The sequence below is a fragment of the Tinamus guttatus genome, unplaced genomic scaffold, assembly GCF_059628265.1.
Source record: "Tinamus guttatus ecotype Peru unplaced genomic scaffold, ASM5962826v1 Tinamus_guttatus_pri_ptg000869l, whole genome shotgun sequence".
Classification (NCBI taxonomy): domain Eukaryota; kingdom Metazoa; phylum Chordata; class Aves; order Tinamiformes; family Tinamidae; genus Tinamus; species Tinamus guttatus.
In genome coordinates, this window is record NW_028289403.1 from 24659 (window position 1) to 43588 (window position 18930).

An 18930-nucleotide genomic window follows, 5' to 3' on the forward strand; every position below is an offset into this window, starting at 1 on the left:
CCCATCCCGGTGCCCCCCCCGGTCCCTCCCCCTCCCCCCCTCACCCCTCTCGGTGCTTCCGTCGCCAACGGGGGTTTCTCCCCCCCCTCCCCCCGCCCCTTCCTGTTGCTTCCAGGAGGGAGGGGGCGGCGCCCGGAGAGATCCCGCCCCCCTTTGCGGCGTCACTTCCGCCCCGTGACGTCACCCCCCCCGTGGAGACACGCGCCACGTCACTGCGCGGCGGGAGGGGCCGCCCCATGCGCGACCGCCAATCAGGAGGCAGCGGGGCGGGGCCCCCGCTACCCCCACCAGCCAATAGGAGCCGCCGCAGGTTTTGCCCTCGGCCAATCAGAGGGCGCCCCCCCCGCTACACGCATCAGCCAATAGGAGCCGCCGCAGGTTTTGCCCTCGGCCAATCAGAGGGCGCCCCCCCCGCTACACGCATCAGCCAATAGGAGCCGCCGCAGGTTTTGCCCTCGGCCAATCAGAAGGCGCCATCGCTCTGTTTCCCCGCCCCCCCGCGCACTCCCCCGCCGGCCAACGGGTTGCCCCGCCCCTTTGGCGCGCCCGCCCCTCTCAGCCAATGAGGCGGCTCCGCGGCGGGAGGGGGCGGAGCCTCCCGCCGGGGGCACCCGATGTCACCAAGTGTCCCCGCCCCCCCCCCCGCGGCGGGAATGACGTCACACGGGGGGGTGCACACGGTGTCGGTTTATTGGGGGGGGGGGGGAAGCGACGGAGGTGTCAGATGAAGAGACCCCCTGTGGGAAAAGGGGGGACATGGGGACATTGGGGGACATGGGGGGACACGGGGGACATGGGGACATGGGGGACATTTGGGGACAGCGAGGGACATGGGGACATTTGGGGACATTGGGGGACATGGAGGGACACGGGGGACATGGGGGACACGGAGGGACATGGGGGACATGGGGGGACATCGGGACGTTGAGGGACACGGGGGATATGGGGGACATGGGGGACATGGGGACACCGAGATGGGGCACGAGGGTCCCGAGGGGACAAGGACATTGGGACGATGGGGACCGGGTGGGGACAGGGGAATGGGGGGACAGGGACCCTAATGGGGACAGGGACCTCAATGAGGGGGACCCCAGGGAGGTGACAGGGACCCCAATGGGTACAAGGACCCCAATGGGGACAGGGACCCCAATGAGGGGGAGCCCAGGGAGGTGACAGAGACCCCAGTGGGGACAGGGACCCCAATGGGGACAAGGACCCCAATGGGGAGACCCAGGGAGGTGGCAGGGACCCCAATGGGGACAGGGATCCCAATGGGGACAGGGACCCCAATGGGGGGGACCCCAAGGAGGTGACAGGGACCCCAATGGGGACAAGGACCCCAATGGGGGGGACCCAGGGAGGTGACAGGGACCCCAATGGGGACAGGGACCTCAATGGGGACAGGGACCTCAATGGGGGGGACCCCAGGGAGGTGACAGGGACCCCAGTGGGGACAAGGACCCCAATGGGGACAGGGACCTCAATGGGGGGGACCCCAGGGAGGTGACAGGGACCCCAGTGGGGACAGGGACCTCAATGGGGACAGGGACCCCAATGGGGGGGACCCAGGGAGGTGACAAGGACTCCAATGGGGACAGAGACCTCAATGGGGACAAGGACCCCAATGGGGACAGGGACCTCAATGGGGGGGACCCCAGGGAGGTGACAGGGACCCCAATGGGGACAAGGACCCCAATGGGAAGGACCCAGGGAGGTGACAAGGACCCCAATGGGGACAGGGACCCCAATGGGGAGGACCCAGGGAGGTGACAGGGACCCCAATGGGGACAGAGACCTCAATGGGGACAAGGACCCCAATGGGGACAGGGACCTCAATGGGGGGGACCCCAGGGAGGTGACAGGGACCCGAAGGGGGACAGGGATCCCAATGGAGGGACCTAGGGAGGTGACAGGGACCCCAATGGGGACAAGGACCCCAATGGGGACAGGGACCTCAATGGGGGGGACCCCAGTGAGGTGACAGGGACCCCAATGGGGACAGGGACCCCAATGGAGGGACCCAGGGAGGTGACAGGGACCTCACTGGGGACACGGACCCCAAGGAGGTGACAGGGACCCCAATGGGGGGACCCAGGGAGGTGACAGGGACCCCAATGGGAACAAGGACCTCAATGGGGACAAGGACCCCAATAAGGGCAGGGATCCCAATGGGGGGGACCCCAGGGAGGTGACAGGGACAAAGTGAGTCCCTGCGCAGGGTTGTCCCCACCTGTCACCTCCACGCTGGCCCCCGTGATGTAGCGGCTGCGCTCGGAGGCCAGGAAGGCGCAGACGTCGGCCACCTCTTGGGGACAGCGCGGGGACACGGTGACAACCGCGCGTCCCCCACCGAGGTGTCCCCACCTTGTCCCTCACTCACCCTCCGGGTCCCCGAGGCGGCCGAGTGGCACCAACCCTGCGAACTGGGGACAAAAGGAGTGGGGGACAGTGCCACGTGTCCCCGGTGTCCCCAATGTCCCCAATGTCCCCAAGGTGTCCCCAATGTCCCCAAGCTGCCCCTTTACCTTCTGCAGCACCTTGGGGGGCACCTTGGCCGTCATGGGGGTGGCGATGAAGCCGGGCAGCACCGCGTTGCAGCGGATCCCGTACCTGGGTGACATCAGCACCGGGTGACACCAGCGGGTGACACCAGCGGGTGACACCGCCGGGTGACACCGCCGGGTGACACCGCGCCACCACCCCCCCTTACCGGGCCAGCTCCTTGGCGCTTGTCCTCGTGAGCCCCTCGACGCCGGCCTTGGACGCGGCGTAATTGGCCTGGCCCAGGTTACCCACCTGTGACAAGGTGTCACCGCCTCATTGTCACCCCCCTCCTTGGTGACACCCCCCCCTCGGTGTCCCCTCGCGGTGACACCCCCTCACCTTGCCCACGATGCTGCCCACGTTGACGATGGAGCCGCCGGGCGCCCCGGCCGCCACCAGCGCTCGGGCCACCGCCTGCGTCACCAGGAAGGTCCCCTGGGGACGGGGACAAGGCGGAGGCTCCGGGGGGTGTCCCCGAGGGGTCCCCCGGGGGTGGCCTCGTCCCCTCGGTGTCACCTTGAGGTTGACGCGAAGGACCTCGTCGAAGTCACCCTCGGCCAGGTGTAGCAGGAAGGCGTCGCGGGTGACACCGGCGCAGCTCACGCACACGCCGGGAGGGGACCCGAAATGCGCCTGGACGGGTGACAAAGCGACAAGGTGACAAGGTGACAAAGTGACAAGGTGACAAAGTGACAGGGAGGGGGGGTTCTTGTCACCCCCGCGTCACCTGGATCTGCTCCATGAGCCGGGCCACGTCGGGCGCCGAGGCCACGTCGGCGGCGAAGGCGGCGTGGTGGCCGTCCCCAAGTGTCCCCGAGGTGTCACCCGCCGGGAGGTGTCGCGCGGTGGCGGCCGCCGCGGCCCCGTCCAGGTCGGTGACGGCGACGCGGGCGCCGGTGGCGGCCAGGCGGGCGCACACGGCGCGGCCGATGCCGCTGCCGCCGCCTGCCGTGTCACCCGGTGTCACCCGGTGTCACCCGCGGGGTTGGGGGCGGGGACACAGGTGGCGGGGACCCCCCCCAGTCATCCCACGTGGGTCCTTGTCACCCCTTGTCACCCTATTGGGGACACCCCCACCCTATGTGGGTCCTTGTCACCCTATTGGGGACACCCCCGGTCCTCCCATGTGGTTCCTTGTCACCCATTGGGGACCCCCCACCCTATGTGGGTCTTTGTCACCCTCTTGGGGACCCCCCTGTCATCCCAAATGGGCTCTTGTCACCCCTTGTCACCCTATTGGGGACGTCCCCACCCTATGTGGGTCTTTGTCACCCTATTGGGGACACCCCCGGTCATCCTACGTGGGTCATTGTCACCCATTGGGGACCCCCCACCCTATCTGGCTCCTTGTCACCCTATTGGGGACCCCCCACCCTATGTGGGTCTTTGTTACCCTCTTGGGGACCCCCACCCATTCCCTGTGCGTCCTTGTCACCCTTTTGGGGACACCCCCAGTCATTCCATGTGAGCCCCTGTCACCCTATTGGGGACACCCCCACCCTATGTGGGTCTTTGTCACCCTATTGGGGACACCCCCGGTCATCCCAAATGGGCCCTTGTCACCCTATTGGGGACACCGCAGCCTATCTGGGTCCTTGTCACCCCTTGGGGACACCCCACCCTATGTGGGTCCTTGTCACCCTATTGGGGACCCCTCCGTCATCCCACATGGGCTCTTGTCACCCCTTGTCACCCTATTGGGGACATCCCCACCTTATGTGGGTCCTTGTCACCCTATTGGGGACCCTCCTGTCATCCCACATGGGCCCTTGTCACCCCTTGTCACCCTATTGGGGACCCCCCTGTCACCCCACATGGATCTTTGTCACCCTATTGGGGACCCCCCACCCCCTGTGACCCCTTGTCACCCACTGGGGACCCCCGTGCCCCGCCCCACAGCGCCCCACGTGGGACTTCTCCACCAATAGGAACCGGGGGGCGCCCCTGCCCCCCGGGACTCCGCCCCCCTCGAACGTCCCACGTGATCTCCGGCGGCTCCCCCCCCCCACCCGAACGCGATCTACGTCACAGGGGATCCCACGCCCCCCTCCCCACAAGGGGATTCCCCGCCCCACGTGACCCCCTTTCCCGGGCACCCCATGACGTCACAAAGGGATCCCCGCCCCACGTGACCCTCCCCCCCCGGCGCCACCTGTGACCAGCGCGAGCGCCGCGCCCAGGCCCCCCATGACGCCGCGGCCGGAAGCGGAAGCCACCCGCCACCGGACGCGAGCCCCGCGGCCGCGCCGTCTCCATGCCAAGTCCTCCGCGGTCTCTATGGTCATTCCTCCAAGCATCCCTTTTCCCGCTTTTTTTTCCCCTTTTCCCGCTTTTTTTCCCCTTTTCCCGCTTTTTTCCCCCCTTTTCCCGGCTCTCATCACGCGCTCGGCTCCGCCTTTATCATTTATTCAACTAATGACGCAATCTGCTACATTCTTGGGTTGTTTTTTTTTCCTTTTTCTTAAAAAATTCCAACCTACCCCCACCCTCTCCAATATCCCTTTGGTCCAAAGCGGGGGGGATTGTGGGTAAACTGGACCCCCCCATTAACCGTCCCCCCTTTTTTATGTCCCTCCTTTATGCCCCTCCCCTTCTTTATGCCCCTCCCCTTTTTCTTTATGCCCCTCCCCCTTCATTCAAGCACCGCCCCTTTACATTCTCCTCTCCTTTATGTCCCCTCCCCCTTCTTTACATCCCTTTTCTTTATGCCCCTCCCCTTCTTTGTCCTCCCCCTTAAGCCCCTCCCCTTTTCTTTATGCCCTTCTTTATGCTCCTCCCCTTCTTTACACCCACTTTCTTTATGCTCCTCCCCCTGCTTTACACTCCTTTATGTCCCTCCCCCTTTTCTTTATGCCCCTCCCCTTTTTCTTTGTCCCTCCCCTTTTCTTTATGCCCCTCCCTTCTTTATGCCCCATTTCTTTTATGCCCCTCCCCTTTTTCTTTATGCCCCTCCCTTTTCTTTATGCCCCTCCCCCTTCTTTATACCCCCCTTATGCCCCTCCCCCTTTTCTTTATGCCCTCCTCCTCCTTTATGCCCTTCTTTACACTCCTCCCCCTCTTTTACACCCACTTTCTTTATGCCCCTCCCCTTTTCTTTATGCCCCTCCCCTTCATGCCCCTCCCCTTCTTTATACCCCCTTTAAGCCCCTCCCCCTTTACGCCCCTTCCTCCTTCTTTACGTCCTTCTTTACGCTCCTCCCCCTTTTTTACATCCACTTTACATCCCTCCCCTTTCTTCACGCCCCTCCCCTTTATGCCCCTCCCCTTCTTTATGCCCCTCCCATTCTTTATGCCCCTCCCCTTTTTCTTTACACCCTTCTCCTTCACCCTCCTTTATGCCCCTCCCTGTTCCCTTTACGCCCCTCCCCTCCCTTAAGCCCCTCCCCTTTTCTTTACACCCCTCCCCTTCACCCTCCTTTATGCCCCTCCCTGTTCCCTTTACGCCCCTCCCCCTTCTTTACGCCCCTCCCCCTTCACGCTCCTTTATGCCCCTCCCTGTTCCCTTTACGCCCCTCCCTTAAGCCCCTCCCCTTTTCTTTACACCCCTCCCTCTTCATGCTCCTTTATGCCTGTTCCCTTTACGCCCCTCCCCCTTTATGCCCCGCCCCCTTTTCTTTACACCCCTCCCCCTTCACGCTCCTTTATGCCCCTCCCCCTTCTTTACACCCCTCCCCTTTTCTTTACACCCCTCCCCCTTCACGCTCCTTTATGCCCCTCCCCCTTCTTTACACCCCTCCCCTTTTCTTTACACCCCTCCCTCTTCATGCTCCTTTATGCCCGTTTCCTTTACGCCCCTCCCCCTTTATGCCCCGCCCCCTTTCTGTACACCCCTCCCCTTCACCCTCCTTTATGCCCCTCCCTGTTCCCTTTACGCCCCTCCCCTTTCTTTACGCCCCTCCCCTTCTTCATGCCCCTCCCCCTTTTCTTTACACCCCTCCCCCTTCACGCTCCTTTATGCCCCTCCCCGTTCCCTTTACGTCCCTCCCCTCCCTTAAGCCCCGCCCCCTTTTCTTTACACCCCTCCCCCTTCACGCTTCTTTATGCCCCTCCCCCTTCTTTACACCCCTCCCCTTTTCTTTACACCCCTCCCTCTTCATGCTCCTTTATGCCCGTTTCCTTTACGCCCCTCCCCCTTTATGCCCCGCCCCCTTTTCTTTACACCCCTCCCCTTCACGCTCCTTTATGCCCCTCCCTGTTCCCTTTACGCCCCTCCCTTCTTTATGCCCCTCCCCTTCTTCATGCCCCTCCCCCTTTCCTTTACACCCCTCCCCCTTCACGCTCCTTTATGCCCCTCCCTGTTCCTTTTACGCCCCTCCTCTCCCTTAAGCCCCGCCCCCTCAAGCCCCTCACCTAAGCCCCGCCCCCTCCCCTAAGCCCCGCCCCCCCGGCTACTCGTAGAGGGCGATGGCGGCCATGATGGCCACGGCGGCCAGCAGGGCCAGCAGCTGCAGCAGGGCGGGCAGCGGCGCCGCGTCGCGCAGCAGCTCGGGCAGCACCGACGCGCTCGCCACGTAGATGAAGCCGCCGGCCGTGAAGGGCAGCACCCACGAGGGGGCGGCGCCGCCGCCGCCGGCCAGGAGGGAGCAGGCGGCCCCGGCCAGGGCGCCCAGGGCTGTGACTAGTTGAAGCCGCATGGCCTGGAAGGGGGGAAGGGGGTGAGATTAGGGATGGGCGGGCTCTGATGGGGTGGTCTTCAATATGGCCGCCGCACAATATGGCTGCCTCCCGATGTGGCTGTTCTCCAATATGGCTGCCTCCCACATGGCTGCGCCCCAACATGGGCGCCCCCCGACGTGGCTGACCCCGACATGGCTGCCCTCCAACATGGCTGCCCTCCAATATGGCTGTCCCTCAACATGGCTGCTCCCCAACATGCTTGCCCTCCAATATGGCTGCCCTCCAATATGGCTGCCCTCCAAAATGGCTGCCTCCCGACATGGTTGCCCCCCAACATGGCTGCCCTCCAATATGGCTGCCCTCCAATATGGATGCTCCCCGACATGGCTGCCCTCCAATATGGCTGCCCCCTGACATGGCTGCCCTCCAACATGGATGCCTCCTGATATGGCTGCCCTCCAATATGGCTGCCCTCCAATATGGCTGCCCTCCAATATGGCTGCCCCCCGACATGGCTGCCCTCCAATATGGATGCCCCCCAATATGGCTGCTCTCCAATATGGCCACCCCGCAACATGGCTGCCCTCCAATATGGCCGCCCCCCGACATGGCTGCCCTCCAATATAGCCGCCCTCCAATACGGCTGCTCCCCAATATGGCTGCCCCCCGACATGGCTGCCCTCCAATATGGATGCCCCCCAATATGGCTGCTCTCCAATATGGCCACCCCGCAACATGGCTGCCCTCCAATATGGCTGCCCTTCGACATGGCTGCCCCCCACATGGCTGCCCTCCAATATGGCCACCTCCAAATATGGCCGCCCTCTGACATGGCTGCCCCCCACATTGCTGCCTCCCAACATGGCTGCTCTCCAATATGGCCGCCGCCCAATATGGCTGCCTCCTGACATGGATGCCCCCCACATGGCTACCCTCCAATGGGGCTGCCCTCCAATATGGATGCCCCCCAATATGGCCGCCCTCCAATATGGCCACCCCCCAATATGGCTGCACTCCAATATGGCCACCCTCCAATATGGCTGCTCCCCAATATGGCCGCCCTCCAATGGCGCTGCCCCCCAATATGGCTGCCCTCCAATATGGCCATCCCTTGACATGGCCACCCTGGTGCCACCATCATCCCCTTTGGCCCCATCATGTCCCCTTAGATGCCACCATGTCCCCTTAGGTGCCACCACCGCCCCCTCTGGTGCCACCATCATCCCCCCCGATGCCACCACGTCCCCCCCCGCAATGTCCCCACGTCCCTCCCGGTGCCACCACTGTCCCTTTTGGCCCCATCATCCCCCCTGGTGCCACCACTGTCCCCTTTGGCCCCACCATGTCCCCACAGGTGCCACCACCACCCCCTCTGGTGCCACCATCATCCCCCTTGGCCCCACCATGTCCCCTTAGATGCCACCACTGCCCCCTTAGATGCCACCACCGCCCCCTCTGGTGCCACCATGTCCCCTTAGGTGCCACCACCGCCCTCCCCAGTGCCACCATCATCCCCCCGGTGCCACCATCATCCCCCTCGACCCCATCATGTCCCCCCCAATGCCACCATGTCCTCTTAGGTGCCACCATCGCCCCATCTGGTGCTACCATCATCCCCACTGCTGCCACCACCGTCCCCTTTGGCCCCACCATGTCCCCCCTGGTGCTACCACGTCTCCCCCAGCGCCACCATGTCCCCTCTGGTACCACCATGTCCCCGCAGGTGCCACCATCATCCCCCTTGGCCCCACCATGTCCCCTTAGATGCCACCAACGCCCCCTCTGGTGCCACCATCATCCCCCCTGGTGCCACCACCATCCCCCCCAGTGCCACCATCATCCCCTCTGGTGCCACCAGGTCCTCCTCAGTGCCACCATCATCCCCCGTGGTGCCACCATCATCTCCCTTGGCCCCACCATGTCCCCTTAGGTGCCACCACCGCCCTCCCCAGTGCCACCATCATCCTCCCTGGTGCCACCATCATCCCCCCCGACCCCACCATGTCCCCCCCAATGCTACCATGTCCCCTTAGATGCCACCACCGCCCCCTCTGGTGCCACCACGTTCCCTTAGGTGCCACCACCACCTCCTCTGGTGCCACTATCATCCCCCTTGGCCCCACCAAGTCACCTTAGATGCCACCACTGCCCCCTTAGATGCCACCACCCCCCCCTCTGGTGCCACCACGTCCCCTTAGGTGCCACCATCACCCCCCTCGCCACGTCCCCGCGGTGCCACCACCAGTGTCACCTTCCGCTTGCTGCATCCGGCCTGCACGAGGATGGCGAAGTCGCCCACCTCGTGGGGCACCTCGTGCAGCAGCACCGTGAGCGCCGTCACCGTCCCCACGCCGGTCCCCGCGGCGAAGGACGCGCCGATGGCCAACCCGTCCGTGAAGTTGTGCGCCACGTCGGCCGCCAGGTTGAGGTACCCGGACACCTGCATGGCTGCCGGGGGGGGGACGGGGACGTCACCCGCGGCGTCCCCGAAGGGGCCACCGGAGATCTCTGATGTCCCCAAGGGGCCTTGATGCCACCAGGGATGAAGACATGACCCACAATGTCCCCAAAACGCCTTGATGCTATTGGGGATGTCACCCATGGTGTCCCCAAGGCACCTTCTTGATGCCAGTGGGGATGGGGGCGTCACCCGCGGCGTCCCCAAGGGGCCACCGGAGATCTCTGATGTCCCCAAGGGGCTGCCGGAGACGTCTGATGTCCCCAAGGGGCCACCGGAGACGTCTTGATGCCATTGGGGCCCAAGGGCCTTGATGCCATTGGGGATGGTGTCCCCAAGGCACCCCACGGTGTCCCCAAGAGGCCTTGATGCCACCAGGGATGGGGGCATCACCCACGGCGTCCCCAAGGGGCCACCAGAGACGTGTGATGTCCCCAAGGGGCCTTGATGCCACCAGGGATGAAGACATGACCCACAATGTCCCCAAAACGCCTTGATTCTATTGGGGATGTCACCCATGGTGTCCCCAAGGCACCTTCTTGATGCCAGTGGGGATGGGGACGTCACCCGCGGCGTCCCCAAGGAGCCACCGGAGATCTCTGATGTCCCCAAGGGGCCACCAGAGACGTCTTGATGCCATTGGGGCCCAAGGGCCTTGATGCCATTGGGGATGGTGTCCCCAAGGCACCCCACGGTGACCCCAAGAGGCCTTGATGCCACCAGGGATGGGGGCATCACCCGTGGTGTCCCCAAGGGGCCACCGGAGACATCTGATGTCCCCAAGGGGCCTTGATGCCATTGGGAATGGTGATGTCACCCATGGCGTCCCCAAGGCGCCTTCCTTGATGCCAATGGGGATGGGGGCATCACCCGTGGTGTCCCCAAGGTGCCTTGATGCCACCCGGGACGGGGACGTCACCCGCGGCGTCCCCAAGGGGCCACCGGAGACGTCTGATGTCCCCAAGGGGCCTTGATGCCATTGGGGACAAGGACGTCACCCGCGGCGTCCCCAAGGGGCCACCGGAGACGTCTGGTGTCCCCAAGGGACCTTGATGCCACCAGGGATGAAGACATGACCCACAATGTCCCCAAAACGCCTTGATGCTAGTGGGGATGTCACCCATGATGGCCCCAAGGTGCCTTCCTTGATGCCAAGGGGGATGGGGACGTCACCCATGGTGCCCCCAAGGGGCCACCGGAGACGTGTGATGTCCCCAAGGGGCCTTGATGCCACTGGGGATGTCAACCATGATGCCCCAAGTCACCATCCTTGATGCCACCAGGGATGGGGGCATCACCCGCGGCGTCCCCGAGGGGTCACCGGAGACGTCTGATGTCCCCAAGGGGCCTTGATGCCATTGAGGATGGTGATGTCACCCATGGCGTCCCCAAGGCGCCTTCCTTGATGCCAATGGGGATGGGGACATCACCCATGGTGTCCCCAAGGTGCCTTGATGCCACCCGGGACGGGGACGTCACCCGCGGCGTCCCCGAGGGGCCACCGGAGACGTCTGATGTCCCCAAGGGGCCTTGATGCCATTGAGGATGGTGATGTCACCCATGGCGTCCCCAAGGCGCCTTCCTTGATGCCAATGGGGATGGGGGCATCACCCGTGGTGTCCCCAAGGTGCCTTGATGCCATTGGGGACAAGGACGTCACCCGCGGCGTCCCCAAGGGGCCACCGGAGATCTCTGATGTCCCCAAGGGGCCACCAGAGACGTGTGATGTCCCCAAGGGGCCACCAGAGACGTCTTGATGCCATTGGGGCCCAAGGGCCTTGATGCCATTGGGGATGGTGTCCCCAAGGCACCCCACGGTGTCCCCAAGAGGCCTTGATGCCACCAGGGATGGGGGCATCACCCGTGGTGTCCCCAAGGGGCCACCGGAGACATCTGATGTCCCCAAGGGGCCTTGATGCCACCAGGGATGGGGGCATCACCCACGGCGTCCCCAAGGGGCCACCAGAGACGTGTGATGTCCCCAAGGGGCCTTGATGCCACCATGGACGGGGACGTCACCCGCGGCATCCCCAAGGGGCCACTGGAGACGTGTGATGTCCCCAAGGGGCCTTGATGCCACCAGGGATGGTGTCCCCAAGGCGCCATCACCAAGGTGCCTTCCTTGATGCCAACGGGGATGAGGATGTCACCTATGGTGTCCCCAAGGGGCCTTGATGCCATTGGGGATGGTGTCCCCAAGGCATCTTCCTTGATGCCAACGGGGATGAGGATGTCACCCATGGCGTCCCCAAGGGGCCTTGATGCCATTGGGGATGGTGATGTCACCCATGGTGTCCCCAAGGCACCTTCTTTGATGCCATTGGGGACAAGGACGTCACCCGCGGCGTCCCCAAGGGGCCACCGGAGATCTCTGATGTCCCCAAGGGGCCACCAGAGACGTCTGATGTCCCCATGGGGCCTTGATGCCATTGGGGATGGTGTCCCCAAGGCATCTTCCTTGATGCCAATGGGGATGAGGATGTCACCCATGGTGTCCCCAAAGGGCCTTGATGCCACCAGGGATGGTGTCCCCAAGGCGCCATCACCAAGGCACCTTCCTTGATGCCATTGGGGATGGGGACGTCACCGCGGCGTCCCCAAGGGGCCACCGGAGACATGTGATGTCCCCAAGGGGCCTTGATGCCACCAGGGATGAAGACATGACCCACAATGTCCCCAAAACGCCCTGATGCTATTGGGGATGTCACCCATGGTGTCCCCAAGGCACCTTCTTGATGCCAGTGGGGATGGGGACGTCACCCGCGGCGTCCCCAAGGGGCCGCCGGAGATCTCTGATGTCCCCAAGGGGCCGCCGGAGATGTCTGATGTCCCCAAGGGGCCTTGATGCCACGAGGGATGGGGGCATCCCCCGTGGTGTCCCCAAGTCACCTTGATGCCACCGGGGACAGGGCCATCACCCACTGTCCCCAAGTCGCCTTGATGCCACCAGGGATAGGGACGTCACCCGCAGCCCCCAAGTCACCTTGATGCCACCAGGGACGTCACCCGTGGTCCCCAAGTCACCTTGATGTCACTGGTGACAGGGCCATCACCTACTGCCCTCAAGTGGCCTTGGTGATATTGGGGATGTCACTCACAGTCCCCAAGCCACCTTGATGCCACTGGGGACAGAGATGTCACCCACGGGGTCCCCAAGTCGCCTTGACGTCACTGGGGATGTCACCCGTGGTCCCCAGGTCACCTTGATGCCACTGGGGATGGGGACGTCACCCACGGGGTCCCCAAGTCGCCTCGATGCCACCAGGGACGTCACCCGTGGTCCCCAAGTCACCTTGATGCCACTGGGGATGGGGACGTCACCCATGGGGTCCCCAAGTCGCCTTGATGCCACCAGGGACGTCACCCGTGGTCCCCAAGTCACCTTGATGCCACTGGGCACGGGGACGTCACCCATGGGGTCCCCAAGTCACCTCGATGCCACCAGGTACATCACCCACGGTCCCCAAGTCACCTTGATGCCACTGGGGACGGAGATGTCACCCACGGTGTCCCCAAGTCGACTTGATGTCACTGGGGATGTCACCCGTGGTCCCCAGGTCACCTTGATGCCACCGAGGACAGGGTCATCACCCACTGTCCCCAAGTCACCTTGATGCCACCAGGGACGTCACTCGTGGTCCCCAAGTCACCTTGATGCCACTGGGAATGGGGACGTCACCCATGGGGTCCCCAAGTCACCTTGATGCCACCAGGGATGAGGCCGTCACCCGCGGTGTCCCCAAGTCCCCTCCCTGATGCCACCGCGTCCCCTACCTGACCCCTCGGGCGCTTTTGTCCCCTCCCGGCTCCTCCTCTTGCCGTCGTGGCCCTTGGTGGCCTTCCTGTCCCGTGTCCCCTCTCTCTTGGCCTCCTCTTCGCCCTCGCTGGAGCTGCCCTTGGCCTTGGCCGCTGCGGGACGGGGTGACGGGCGCGCTGGGACCCCCGTTGTCACCACGGGGATGGTGACAACGCGGGTGGCGGGGACGTACCGTGGCTGTGACCGTGGCCGTGGCCACCCTTGACGTGACGCACGAACTTCTCCACCACCAGGAAGGCCACGATGCCCGCGAGGACCCACATGCCCACGGCCAGCACGCGCGCGTGCTCGTCACCTATGGGGACAGCAGGGGACAGGGCCACCCGCCGGTGTCCCCAGGGTGTCACTGCCATCATTTGTCCCCTCCCGGTACCGTCGTTTGTCCCCCTGGTGCCACCATGTGTCTCCTGGTGCCACCATCATCCTCCTTGGCCCTATCGGGTCCCCCCCAATGCCACCATGTCTCCTTAGGTGTCACCACCACCCCTCTCTGGTGCCACCACCATCCCCTTTGGCCCCACCATGTCCCCCTCAATGCCACCATGTCCCCCCTGGTGCCACCGCTGCCCCCTCTGGTGCCACCATCATCCTCCTTGGCCCCATCAGGTCCTGCCTCGGTGCCACCGTGTCCCCACCGGTACCACCATCATTTTCTTGGCCCCATCAGGTCCCCCTTGGTCCCACTATGTCCCCCTCGGTGCCACCATGCCCCCGCCAATGCCACCACGGCCCCCCGAGTGCCACCATCATGTCCCCCTTGGCCCCACCATGTCCCCCTTGGTGCCACCATCACCCCTCTTGGTCCCATTATGTCCCCTTTGGCCCCACTGTGTCCCCCCCCAGTGCCATCATGTCCCCCCCGGTGCCACCATCATCCCCCTTGGTACCATCATGTCCCCTCCCCGTGCCACCATCATTCCCCTTGGCCCCACCATGTCCCCCTTGGTGCCACCATCATCCCCCTTGGTGCCACCATGTCCCCCTTAGCCCCATCATGTCCCCTCCCGGTGCCACCACCATCCCCCTTGGCCCTATCACATCCTCCCTGGTGCCACCACGTCCCTCCCAGTGCCACCATCATCCCCCCGGTGCCACCACGTCCCCGACCCACCTTGGTGCGAGTGCCCGTGTCCCCCGGCGTGCGCGTGCGCCGCATGCCCGTCACCGTGATGCGCATGGGACACTGCAAGGAGGACACCACGAGGACGCGTCACCTCCCCCCGTGTCCCCCACCGGTGTCCCCAACGCTGTCCCCAACTCACCCAGCGCGTGGGGGATGAGGTGCAAGAAGGCGTCACCCAAGAGGCCACCGGCCGCGAAGCTCAGGAGGACCTTGAGGAGCGCCCGGTGCTGCGGCGCGTTGGACTCCACCGGGATGAGGAAGAGGATGAGGTAGGGAGCGCCGCTGATGACCAAGGTGGCCCCCATGGCCTGCGGGGACACGGGGACGTTGGTGGCGCTTGGGGACATGGCGGGGAGCGGGAAGGGGACGCGCTCACCTGAAGCCAGAGCTGCAACCGGTCCTGCTGCGGGCGCTCGGGCGCGGGGACGTTGTGGCGGTCTTGGTCGTGGTAGATGTCCCCATGGGCATGGTGGCCATGGTGGCCATGGTGGTCATGGTGGACATCCCCATGGGCATGGTGGTCTTGATGGCCATGGGGGCCATGGTAAACGTCCCCATGGGCATGGTGGCCATGGTGGCCATGGTAGCCATGGTGGACGTCCCCATGGGCATGGTGGTCTTGGTGGCTGTGGTAGATGTCCCCATGGCTGTGGTGGCCATGGTGGACGTCCCCATGGGCATGGTGGCCATGGTGGCCACCGTGGCCGTCCCCATGGGCATGGTGGTCTTGGTGGCCATGGTGGCCATGGTGGACGTCCCCATGGGCATGGTGGCCATGGTAGATGTCTCCATGGCCATGGAGGTCTTTGTGGCCATGGTGGATGTCCCCATGCCTATGGTGCTCTTGGTGGCCATGGTAGATGTCCCCATGCTCATGAGGGTCCCGGTGGCCGTGGTGACCATGGTCGATGTCCCCATGGCCATGGAGGTCTTTGTGGCCATGGTCCATGTCCCCATGGCTATGGTGCTCTTGGTGCCCATCATACATGTCCCCATGGCCATGGAGGTCTTTGTGGCCATCATGGATGTCCCCATGGTGCTCTTGGTGCCTATCATACATGTCCCCATGGCCATGGAGGTCTTTGTGGCCATCGTGGATGTCCCCATGGTGCTCTTGGTGCCCATCATACATGTCCCCATGGCCATGCAGGTCTTTGTGGCCATCGTGGATGTCCCCATGGTGCTCTTGGTGGCCATGATACATGTCCCCATGGCCATGCAGGTCTTTGTGGCCATGGTAGATGTCCCCATGGCCATGGTGCTCTTGGTGGCCCTGGTACACGTCCTGGTGGCCGTCCCCATGCGAGGACGCGGCCGGGAGCAGGAGGGCGGCCAAGATGGCGGCCACGAGGCCACCGGGGAGCCCCGACGGGCCCCGCGTCGTCACCATCTTGACGTCCCTGCCGGGGAGAGGTGGCGTCAAGCCCCGCCCACGCCGGGGGCGGAGCCTCGCGGCCGCCGTGGCACCACGTACCGGATCCCATGGGCCAAACCAGCGAGACAAGGGGACGGGGGTCCAGAGTGGCGCCAGCGGGTCATACCATAGAGGCGGGAGGGCCTAGAGCGGCGCTCTTGGTCCTACCATAGAGCTGCTGGGTTGGGGGTCTAGAGGAGCACCGAGAGGTCATACCAAAGAGCTGAAGGGAAGAGGAGACAGAGCGGCACCAATGAGTTGCACCATAGAGACGGCTACGTGAGGGTCCGGAGCGGCGCCTTGGTCATAGAGACAGAGCGGGGAGGACTTGGGTGGCACCAGTAGGTTGGGTCATAGAGATGGAAGGAAAGAGGGACCAGAGCGGCATCAGGGGGTCATACCATAGAGATGGGGAAGAGGTACCAGAGCGGCAATGGGAAATGCACTATAGAGATGAGGAAAATGCACCAGAGCGGCACCATTGGTCAAACCATAGAGACGGGCAACAAGCACCATTGGTCAACCATAAAGATGCACAAAAGGCACCAGAGCGGCAGAAAGGGTTGTACCATAGAGACAAGGAAGAGACTCCAGAGCGGCACCGGGGGGGGGCGGAGGGGGTGTCACACCATAGAGCTGGGGAAAAGGCACCAGAGCGGCCCCCACTACAGACCACCATAGAGACTGCGCCCCTCCTCCCCCCGCCATAGAGAGGGCAGCGCGGGGGGCTAGAGGGCCCCCCCTTCCCGCCCGCCCCGGGAGGTCCCGCGCGCTCTCTATGGTCGCGGGGCCCCGGGAGCAGCGAGACGGCGGCTAGAGCGGCTCCCGGGGCGGGCGGAGGGGGAGGGGGGGGGGGCCTCACCGTCCGCGCGCTCCGTTAGCTCCGAGCCCGACGTGGCACCGCGGCCCCGCCCCCCGGCTCGCCGCGATCTCGCGAGAGCCCGCGGGGAGGAGGGAAACGGGGAGGGGGGGGGAAGCGCCCGCGGCCAACATGGCGCCGCCCGCGGCCAACATGGCGCCGCCCACGGCGCAAGGGGGCCGTACAGGCGGGCGGCGCCATGTTGGCCGCGGGCGGCGCCATGTTGGGGCCGGGCGCGGGCGGGCGGGCGGCGCGCGGGGGCCGCCGGGAGCGGCGCGCGGGGGCCGCCGGGAGCGCAGGCGGCGGCGGCCGGTGCAGGCCCCGAGCCCCGGGCGGAGGAGGGCGGGAGGGCGGGAGGGAGGGGGGGGGCGGGGGGCGGCGGAGCCCGGAGCCCCCCCGGAGGCGGCGGCGGCTGCGCGGGATGGGAGACAGTGACCGCGGTGAGGGGGCGGGGCCACGGGGGCGGGGCGGGGGGGTCACGGGGGGGGACATGGGGACACTTGGGGGGGGGACATGGGGATGGGGGGGACATGGGGACGTAGGGGGGACATGGGGACATGGGGGGGACACCGGGGGAACATGGGGATGGGGGGACATGGGGACATGGGGACACGGGGGGGCACGTGGGGACATGGGGACATGGGGACATGGGGACACGGGGCGGGGAGAGGGGGACACAGCGGAGGGACACGGGGACACAGAGGGATATGGGGACATGGAAGGGACAGGGAGGGGACATGGGGACATGGGGGGGACGCGGAAGCACGGGGGCACATGGAGGGACATGGGGACATGGGGACACGGGGGACAAGGGGTGGGGAGAGGGGGACACAGCGGAGGGACACGGGGACACAGAGGGATATGGGGACATGGGGGAACAGGGGACATGGGGACACGGGGGGGACATGAGACATGGGGGGGACACGGTGGGGGGTATGGAGACACTTGGGGGGGGACATGGGACACGGGGGACATGGGGACACGGGGGGGACACGGGGATGGGGGGGCATGGGGGGGACACGGGGACACAGAGGGATATGGGGACACGGGGAGACATGGGGGGAACAGGGGACATGGGGACACGGGGGGGACACGAGGACATGGGGGGACACGGTGGGGGGTATGGGGACACTTGGGGGGGACATGGGGACACATGGGGACACGGGGCAGGGAGAGGGGGACACAACGGAGGGACACGGGGACACAGAGGGATATGGGGACATGGGGGGGAACAGGGGGCATGGGGACACGGGGGGGGACACGAGGGGACACGGGGAGGAAATGGGGACATGGGGGGATGCACAGGGACATGGAGACAGAGGGGGGACACGGGGACATGGGGGGACACGGTGGGGGGTATGGGGACACTTGGGGGGGGACATGGGGACGCGGGGGGGCACATGGGACACGGGGGGACATGGGGACATGGGGGGACACGGGGGGGACACGACGGGGGGTCATGGGGACACGGGGATGGGGGGACACGGGGACACGGGGCAGGGAGAGGGGACATGGGGGGGACACGGGGACACAGAGGGATATGGGACGTGGGGGGGACATGGAGGGGACACGGAAACACGGGGGGACATGGGGGAACAGGAGACATAGGGACACGAGGGGACACAGGGATGGGGGGCATGTGGGGACACGGGGACATGGGGACACGGGGGGTCATGGGGACACAGAGGGATATGGGGACATGGGGGGACGTGGGGGACAAAATGGGGACACGGGGGGGACATGGAAACATGGGGGGACATGGGGACAACGGGGGGTCAGGGGGACACGGGGGGGACACGAGTGGGGACAGGGACATGGGGGGGGACATGGGGACATGGGGGGAGGGTCGAGGGGACATTGGGGGGGGACATGGGGGGGAGGGGGGGCATTTGACTGGGGGGAGGGGGATTTATGGGGGGGAATTGGAGGGGGGGGACTTTGGGGTGGGGGTGGGGCCAGGGGGGGTGACATGGGGACACGGCGGGGGGGGGGGACAATGGATGGGGAGGGGGGACATGGGGGGGGGACAATGGGATGGGGGGGGACATGGGGGTGGGGGGGACATGGGGGGGACATGGGGGTGGGGGGGACATGGGGG

The 18930-nt window shown here is 65.2% G+C and overlaps 2 protein-coding genes and 1 long non-coding RNA gene across 3 annotated transcripts; all 3 read right to left on the minus strand.

Annotated features, from left to right (window-relative positions):
- Positions 1-670: 670 nt before the first annotated feature.
- HSD17B8 (hydroxysteroid 17-beta dehydrogenase 8) lies at positions 671-4733 on the minus strand. Its single transcript, XM_088537867.1, has 9 exons — positions 4697-4733; positions 3272-3489; positions 3061-3177; positions 2884-2979; positions 2711-2796; positions 2526-2610; positions 2381-2423; positions 2231-2305; positions 671-737 (listed from the first exon to the last, which is right to left on the minus strand). Exons 1-9 carry the CDS (start codon positions 4731-4733, stop codon positions 721-723), a joined length of 774 nt encoding a protein of 257 aa, XP_088393993.1. The 3' UTR covers positions 671-720.
- Positions 4734-6932: 2199 nt separating this feature from the next.
- On the minus strand, positions 6933-14962 carry SLC39A7 (solute carrier family 39 member 7). Its single transcript, XM_088537868.1, has 6 exons — positions 14936-14962; positions 14699-14867; positions 13609-13731; positions 13394-13528; positions 9413-9609; positions 6933-7181 (listed from the first exon to the last, which is right to left on the minus strand). The coding sequence occupies exons 2-6, from the start codon at positions 14862-14864 to the stop codon at positions 6933-6935; spliced, it is 870 nt and encodes a 289-aa protein (XP_088393994.1). The 5' UTR covers positions 14865-14867; positions 14936-14962.
- A 1108-nt stretch (positions 14963-16070) lies between these two features.
- Positions 16071-16889, minus strand: LOC148591293 (uncharacterized). Its single transcript, XR_015914093.1, has 2 exons — positions 16836-16889; positions 16071-16196 (listed from the first exon to the last, which is right to left on the minus strand). It is a non-coding gene; the product is annotated as an uncharacterized LOC148591293 (long non-coding RNA).
- Between the last annotated feature and the right edge of the window lie 2041 nt (positions 16890-18930).

What these genes read in the sequence shown, in the direction of transcription:
- SLC39A7 (XM_088537868.1), bottom strand. Translation starts at nt 14,864, where the DNA reads ATGGGGGCCACCTTGGTCATCAGCGGCGCTCCCTACCTCATCCTCTTC. An exon ending in CCTCATCCCCCACGCGCTGG is followed by an intron (nt 13,732 to 14,698) that starts GTGAGTTGGGGA and finishes CTGTCCCCATAG; the next exon opens with GTGACGAGCACGCGCGCGTG. An exon ending in CGGCCACGGTCACAGCCACG is followed by an intron (nt 13,529 to 13,608) that starts GTACGTCCCCGC and finishes CCCGTCCCGCAG; the next exon opens with CGGCCAAGGCCAAGGGCAGC.
- HSD17B8 (XM_088537867.1), bottom strand. Translation starts at nt 4,733, where the DNA reads ATGGGGGGCCTGGGCGCGGCGCTCGCGCTGGTCACAG. An exon ending in TGGGCAGCATCGTGGGCAAG is followed by an intron (nt 2,797 to 2,883) that starts GTGAGGGGGTGT and finishes ACCTTGTCACAG; the next exon opens with GTGGGTAACCTGGGCCAGGC. An exon ending in CCGCCTCGGGGACCCGGAGG is followed by an intron (nt 2,306 to 2,380) that starts GTGAGTGAGGGA and finishes GCTGTCCCCAAG; the next exon opens with AGGTGGCCGACGTCTGCGCC.